The sequence below is a fragment of the Camellia sinensis genome, chromosome 8 (assembly GCF_055761805.1).
Source record: "Camellia sinensis isolate YWXY chromosome 8, ASM5576180v1, whole genome shotgun sequence".
In the NCBI taxonomy this organism is placed as follows: domain Eukaryota; kingdom Viridiplantae; phylum Streptophyta; class Magnoliopsida; order Ericales; family Theaceae; genus Camellia; species Camellia sinensis.
The window spans coordinates 130,715,489-130,723,651 of record NC_138968.1 but is presented as its reverse complement, the minus strand read 5'-3'; the positions used below and the strand labels follow the sequence as shown (position 1 = coordinate 130,723,651).

General features: G+C 30.8%; 1 protein-coding gene across 1 annotated transcript; it reads left to right on the top strand.

Moving 5' to 3' along the window:
- Positions 1 to 659: 659 nt before the first annotated feature.
- On the top strand, positions 660 to 6,700 carry GPAT1 (glycerol-3-phosphate acyltransferase 1). The gene is made up of 2 exons (XM_028208094.2): positions 660 to 1,529; positions 5,465 to 6,700. Exons 1-2 carry the CDS (start codon positions 768 to 770, stop codon positions 6,356 to 6,358), a joined length of 1,656 nt encoding a protein of 551 aa, XP_028063895.2. The 5' UTR covers positions 660 to 767; the 3' UTR covers positions 6,359 to 6,700.
- The last annotated feature ends 1,463 nt before the right edge of the window (positions 6,701 to 8,163 follow it).

The following is an 8,163-nucleotide window of genomic DNA, read 5'->3' as shown; positions in this document are numbered from 1 at the left end:
AAAAATATTAAATTTATATGAGTAATGATATATAAATAGAAAAGTCAAACAAAATTTTCATATATAATGATGTGACTCAATAAATACCTTTCATTTTAAAACAAAACATCCATAAAGATGAATTTATTTGAAGAATGACATTATTACATAATTCTTGTAAAAGTTTTCGTATGAATTTTATGTAAGAAAAGTATTTTCCAATTTATATTTCATTCCTTTCATTAAAAAAAAAAATCTTATTTTTATTTCCTAACAAGTCTCTATCAAATCTTTGATCGAAACTTGAATTTAGTATTTATTTGCAAAGAAAGAGTCACTCAGAACTCATTATTTTCAAACAAAGAACCATTCATAGATTTGTCAAACGAAAAACATTTGTCAAACAAAAACCAGAAACTACGAAGGATGGTCACCAACACACCAACCTACTCTGTGTTGTTAACCGAATAGGGAAAAAAAATATAACCCTCCTCTAGAGTACACCTGCCTACCTAGAAACAAAAAATTCAAAAAAATAAAAATAAAATAAAATAAATAAAAAATGTCGAATGTGCAGTTAATGCTAGCGGTGTGGCTAACCAACACAAATTCCATGGTCAACTCCCTCCTACACCCTTTTAATTACTCCTATAAATTCCCTCTGCATCCCTTCCTCTTCTCTTCAACCCCTCTCATCTCATTTACTCTGTTTCTCTCTCTCTCATTCATTTCCTTTGTCAACCCATTTGAGCATATTGATTGACAGTGCCACAGAAAAAAAAGAAGCTATGGTGTTTCCCACAGAACTTGTGAAGCTAGCAGACTGGCTCTTGTACCAGCTATTAGCCAACTCATGTTACAGAGCTTTAGGGAAGATGAGAAAGTACTATGGCTTATTTTTAAGAAACCTAAACCCAAATCCAAACCCATCTCTTAAATCATCATCATCATCTTCAACACAACCTTCTTTGTATCCAAGTGTCACCAAGTGTGGTTTGGAGGGTAGGGAGTCCCAAACATTGGTTTGTAACATTCATGCAACCTTGCTAAGAACTCAATCTTTCTTCCCTTACTTCATGCTTATTGCCTTTGAAGGTGGTAGCATTTTCAGGGCATTTTTCTTGCTCTTATCATGGCCTATCTTGTTGGTTTTGCACTATGACCTCCAATTAAGGGCAATGATTTTCATTACCTTTTGTGGGCTTAGGGTGAAAGACATGGAGAATGTTGGGAGGGCTGTTTTGCCTAAGTTTTATCTCGAAAACCTCAACCTTAAGGTCTATGAGGTGTTGGCTTCAACAGAGTCTAGGGTTGTCTTCACAAGTGTACCTAGAGTCATGGTTGAAGGTTTTCTCAAGGAATATTTGAGTGTTGGCGATGTTGTAGGGACTGAATTGCAAACTGTTGGGAACTACTTTACAGGTTTGATATCTGGTTCTGGTTTGCTTGTAAAGCACATAGCTCTTAAGGAATTCTTTGGAGAAAACAAGCCTGACATTGGCCTTGGAAGTTCAAGCCCTGATGATCAACTCTTTATATCCCCTTGCAAGGTATATATTTCTCTCTTCAGCAATGATATTAAACTTAAAAATTATACATAAAATCTATATAAATTGATATGTCATATATATATATATCAATTTATTTGAAACCAAAAGACCCATAAAGGTGACTTAGCCTTCGTTTCGCAATGACTTTTTAGTTAATTTTTTGGTGTTTTTTGACTTTTATAGTCTGAGACTTTTTTGTTCATTTGGTATTCTTGATTGGTTTTTTTGGCTTTTTAGCTTTTGAATGGTGGATTTTTTTTTTTGTCATTTTGTAATTTTTGACTTTTTGTGATTTTTTGACCTTTTTTTTTTTATTCTTTTGTGATTATTTAGCCCAACTCAAAAACCAAACAACACGTTATTGTTGCAATATTGTCATTCACACATTATTTTGACATAGCTTTTTGTACAAAAATTGTTTACATATCATTTTTCATATTTTTTCTGAAAAAATTGTTCTTATTTAAACTTTTATAAGAGATGACAGTTTTATAATTTATTTACATCTTCAGATGAATTTTTTATTTTAAATTGATAAGCTTACAATGTAGTCCCAATTATTCTATACAAATAATTTATAGGATAATTTTTTTTGGATTGTACAGGATCATTTCTCTTACCACTGTCATTGCTACCTTGGAGGCTAAATAAGGGTTGGTTTGGGAAGTGGGTTGGCTTTTTGGTTTTTTTGGCTATTTTAGCCTGAGCTAAAAGACTTGGTTTGGGAAGGGCTATTTGGCTTTTTGGTTTTTTTGACTTTTTTTGTGAGAGAAGAGTGTAATGATTATGGGTTGGATGTGATGTTTTGTTTGTTGTGGCTAAAATAGCCTATTTTGTCTTTTGTGGTTAAAATAGCCAAAAAAGCCCACAAAACCACTTCCCAAACGGTGCATAAATAACAATTGAGAATTTAATGCAAGGAATGGGCAAAATTGTTTTTGAGTAATATTTAAGGGCCAGTTGGTCTCCGGTTGGAGTTCCAGATTGAACCGTCTAGTTCGGCCTGTGAGTTTATTTTTAGGTTTCTTTTCAATAATCTGAACTGTTTTATGAGTAGAACTCGTTAAATACTATAATCTTGTAAAAATTCACGTTAAGAGGATATCAATGGCTATTTGATCAGATCAATTTTGATCAAAAAAATGAACCGTAAAAAATAAACAATTGACAGAAATTTGATCTGATGAAATAGCTATCGATATCCGATTAATATGATTTTTTTACAGGAATATAATACTCGACGAATTCTACATATTGAACGGTTCGGATTATCGAAAAAGAGGTAAAAAAATAAATCCACAGGCTAGACTCGATGGTCTAATCTTAATTTTCAATTGGAGACCTGCTTTGTCTTATTATTTCTTTTTTAAGGTCAAGTTTGGCTATCCTAAATAAGTACAGACTTTTTATCTTTTTTCCATCACATCATCTCTCTACTTTTTTACATATCTTTTCATAAAAAGACAAAAAATACACTTATTTAAATCATTCCAAACAACCCTTAAATATTGCTCTTTTTTGTGAACGTACACTTGTGTACCCCCACAAGCTTTGGTCACTACCCAAAAGCACAATGGCACATTTTTTGGTTTTGAAAATTTTGTACGAAAAGAACATTGGTCCTGACGATTACTGCACTATTAACACTTTTATACAAAAAAAAGGTTTATAACTGTTTTTATAGGTAAGGTTTATTTATTTATTTTTTTTAAAAAAATGATGAAATTGTGAACTTAACAAAAATCTAATCTTTAAATATAAATTTGAGAGAAATTCAATTCTTAAATTAACAATATTTACATTTTTTTACTATTTTACGTATTGACAATACAATCAACTATAATAATATTTTAGGTGATATATGAGTAACTAAAATTTTAAAAAGTATTAATTTATATGACATTATAAAAAAGGACAATACTATAATGATATAATATAATTTGTTTATTATTTAATGATTTACAAGATCTTATCATGGAATGAAAATGTAGTTGTGACACATAAAATAAAATATAAACAAATAAAGGGAAATTTAGTCAAAACTTTTCCATTAGACACTTATTTGGTGAAAAGAACAGCTTAATTTATTTTGCTTCATAAATTCTATAAGGAGAAAATACATAATTAAGTAATGACAAAGTAAAATATTTTTTTTAGACAATATTATCAGAGTAACATGTTATTGTCATTGTTTACACCAATTTCGACGGTAATATATATATATATATATATATTTAAGAATTTCATAGTCAATATGGATTTTATTTGATAGATCTTGATAAGAGAATTCTAGAATAGACTTTTTTAGTAACTTTTTGATTTTTTGGTTAAAATATGAATTAAAAAAAACTAGTATGTTTGAGATGACTTTTTGATTTTTTACGAAAAAAATATGCAAAAAATAAAAAGAATAGAGAATTTTTGACTTTTTGGTATAAGTTGTTGGCTTTTTGATTTTTTTTTTTTTGTGATTTTTTGGTTTTTAGGCTAAAAAGTAATATTATCAAATGAGACCTAATTTTATTAAAAACTGACATCTACATTAAAAGTTATATTATGTTAAAATTTAATATTTTGATAATAGGGATATGTGTTGAATTTTAATTTTTTTTTATACTTATCTTTAATACATTAAAATTTTATTATGAAGAGTTTTTGATTAAATTTCCCATTAATAAATTGTGATTCACAATTATTATAAGACAAACATTTACATACTTTTAATACGAACGGAAATTTTGCAGTGACCACTTCAATTCTTTTAAGGCAAGGTTTTTGGGCTCCTTGCATTTTGTTAGAGGAAAATGTTAGAAATTTTAAAAGTTTTATTTAGGTGTTTGTGTACCCTGCATTTTATTAAAAGAAAATGTTAGGAATTTTAAAGTTTTATTTGAATTTTTATTAAGGTCAAGTTTGAGAAGACTAAATAAGTGTACCTTTTGACTTTTTATAAAATATGGGTTGAATTTGGATTGGGTTTGAAGTGATGTGTTAGAGAAGTGATGTGACTTAAATAAGATGATGTGACTTAAATATGATAGTAACTTTTTGACTTTTTAAATTTTTTAGAGGATGCTAAACTTGGCCTAAATATCTCATGTAGATAGGAGATCTGTTTTACTAAAATTACTATTAAATGTTTTATATAAATATGAAACCTACTCGTATGAATCCTATACCTATATAAAACGCTTAATAAAACTTTTAATAAAATTTTTAGAATCTCATTGTGTTAAATATATGAAATGGTAGGTATCTCTAATTAATTACGAGAAGAAAGATAGTGGCTCCACATGGGTGTGGTCCCCATGATTGTAAAAAAAAAAAAAATTAAAATAAAATAAATTATAAATATATTCCTTTAGTTTTGCTCAAAATATGATTTATTTTTTTTTTTTTGGTAGTTTTAGAAATTATATTTCATCTTTTGAGATTTTTAATTTTGTAATAAATGATCTCTTTTATTAATAAATTATTAAATTAATTAATAATTTTTAATGATATCATAAATATATTTTAATTAATAATTTAAATAATTTTATTATTGTATAAGAAAGTAATTATAAATTTTATTTTTTTAATTAATTTTATTAAATAAAAAATTGTGACAAAGAGATAATTATAATTTTTAAAATTACAAGAATAATTCATATTTTAAAAAAATGGAAGGTGTAATTGTAATATACAGCAAAACTCTTAACTATATGGCTATACGGACACCAGAGGTCGGAGTGGGTTAGTAGGTAGGGAATATGCTTGAGTGACGTAATTCAGTGTATTTTTTTATTTCAAAATAAAATAATCATAAAAATAAATTTATATATAAAAAAGTTGACATTATTACATTATTCTTACAAAGTTTTTATTTTTTTATTTTTAAATGTATGAATAGATTTTTTTTAAAAATATATATTTGATGTATTTTTGTATGGCAGGAAGCTTATGTGGTGAACACTGAAGACATGAAAGGTACAACAATGCCAAGGGACAGATATCCAAAGCCTCTCGTCTTTCATGATGGTAGACTAGCTTTCTTGCCCACTCCATTAGCAACTCTCTCCATGTTCTTATGGCTTCCTCCAGCTATATTCCTCTCCATCTTCAGACTCTTTGTGGGTATCTGCTTACCCTACAAAATTGCCATTTTCTTGGGCTCTTTGACTGGTGTCCACATTAGGTTCAAAGGTCTCAACCCGGACTTAGACTCAGACTCAGACTCCAACAAAAAGAAAGGAGTCCTTTATGTTTGCACCCATAGAACCCTCTTAGACCCTGTCTTTCTGAGCATGTCACTCCACAAGCCTTTGATTGCGGTCACATACAGCCTAAGCAAAATGTCTGAATTGATATCTCCGATCAAAACGGTGAGGTTGACAAGAGACAGAAAACAAGATGGCGAAACAATGCAGAGACTGCTCGGGGAAGGCGATTTAGTGGTATGCCCTGAAGGAACCACATGTAGAGAGCCATATCTCTTGAGGTTCAGCTCTTTGTTTGCTGAGTTAGCCAATGAGATTGTCCCAGTAGCCATAAACACTCATGTGACCATGTTCTATGGGACTACCGCGAGCGGGCTCAAATGCTTGGACCCAATCTACTTCTTGATGAACCCTAGACCTAGTTACTTCATTCAGATCCTTGGGAAGTTGCCTAAAGAGTTGACCTGTGCTGGTGGGAGATCTAGCTTTGAAGTGGCTAACTATATTCAGAGACAATTGGCTGATGCTTTGGGTTTTGAGTGCACTACACTTACAAGGAAGGACAAGTATATGATGCTAGCTGGTAATGAAGGGGTGGTCCATGATAAGAGAAATAAAAATAAAACCTAATTGACAACACCACTAGCTATCTCTTATCCTTCCCCAATCTTCTTTTGGTAAATTTCCTTTTCAGCATTTATATTTTTTGTATTGAATATGTGTATGTAGTATTTGGACTTTTTTTTTGAAGGTTATTTCTTACTTCTCACTTGTGGGTATGGGTTATATATGTATCTATGGCAATTGTTGTTGCTAACATAATATGTGAGGAGATTTTGAGCATTTTGACATAAGGTTATCAGCCCATCTCTTTATTGTTGAAAAGCTCATCATTATTAATTTGAAATAATATAAAAACGCTCTACACTAACCAAATTAATGAACAAAGATCACTTGTTCATTTTTATGTCCCATTTTGTGTCTTTTTATATTTTATCTGCCCACATAGTTTTCATGTTAACAAAAGTGATTCTGTGAACAATTGGAAAAATTATAAAGTTATCTTGCGGTATTACTTGTCAATATTTTCACCAATCACCACCAAATGACATACTTTTATACTGTGTTTGGTTGGAGGATTTGAGGAGGGATTTAGAAAGAAAAATAAAAAAAATAGGTAAAATGTGAGTAAAACATACCTATATTTTACCTAGTTTCACACATTTTTTTCCTTTCCCTTTTCAAATCCCTTTCCAAATCCTCCAACCAAACACAACGTTACTGTTCCCTATTAACTAACACCAATCATCTAATACCAAATTATGAATCTTACTTCCTTCATCAATCACAACACAATTGAGACATCATATTACAAAACCACCAAATAATTTTTCAAAGGTACAGATGATTTGAATTCTCTATTAGTTGTCTTTGCAAGTTGACTGACGTGGCAATATGATCCAAATGGGCCCACTAAACATAGAAAGGTAAGGAAACAATAACGTTCACTCAACCAGAATTCCTTCCGAGAGAGTATGCAAAGGAAAATGTTTCTACACAAGAGGGCTCCATGATCTCCATTGATATATCACTATAAGAATTTACACATTTTGTGATTACTTTTGCTAATTAAAAAAATTTTTATCGTAAAAAAATAACATTTGGCGACCAAATATCAATTAGTCGCGAATGATCATTAATTTTGGCGACCAAATATTATTGGTCGCAGAAGGTTATATTTTGGCGACCAAAAAATGAGTTGGTCGCAAAAAGTGGCATGCTTTTGCCGACCAATTATAAATTTGGTCGCGGAAGGTCACATATTTTTTGGCGACCAAAAATTTGGTCGCCAAAAACTTATTTTCAGCAACAAAAAAAAATTAGTCGCCAAATTATATTTTTAGCGACTAATACTTTAGTCGCCGTTGATTGGGATTTGGCGACTAAAAAATTTTATCGGCGAAGGTACATTTTCTGCGACCAATATTGTCTTTTGGTCGCCAAAAGTTTGGGAGGGAAATTTGAAACATGGAGGGGGAAAATGAAAATTTTTTGCGACAAAAAAAAAATTGGTCGCCATTTATAAAACGACGTCGTTTTGGGCCAGGAAAACAGAAAAAAGAAAATAAAAAAATGCCCATCTCTCCTCTGTGTCTCCAGCTCGCTCTCTATCTCTCCATATGTTGATCCACCCTCTCCCTCTCTGTATTCTCTCTCTCAATCTTGTACAAATTTGTATATGAACTTGTTGTTCAGTTCTTCCCGAGTCTGCAATGGTTTCTCTTGTCCAGAAACTACTTACAAAGCAATCTGTCAAATATATTATCCCTACTTTTAATAAACTACATCCCTCAAATCTCATACCTCCTCTCTTCACTCTTCCCCATCTCACCGAACCCAAACCACTCCATCTCTACAATCACAATGTAAATCTC

Excerpts from the sequence above, each read along its gene's own strand:
- GPAT1 (XM_028208094.2), top strand. The coding sequence starts at position 768 with ATGGTGTTTCCCACAGAACTTGTGAAGCTAGCAGACTGGCTCTTGTAC. Across the intron at positions 1,530-5,464 it reads TCTTTATATCCCCTTGCAAG|GAAGCTTATGTGGTGAACAC; the intron begins GTATATATTTCT and ends TTTGTATGGCAG.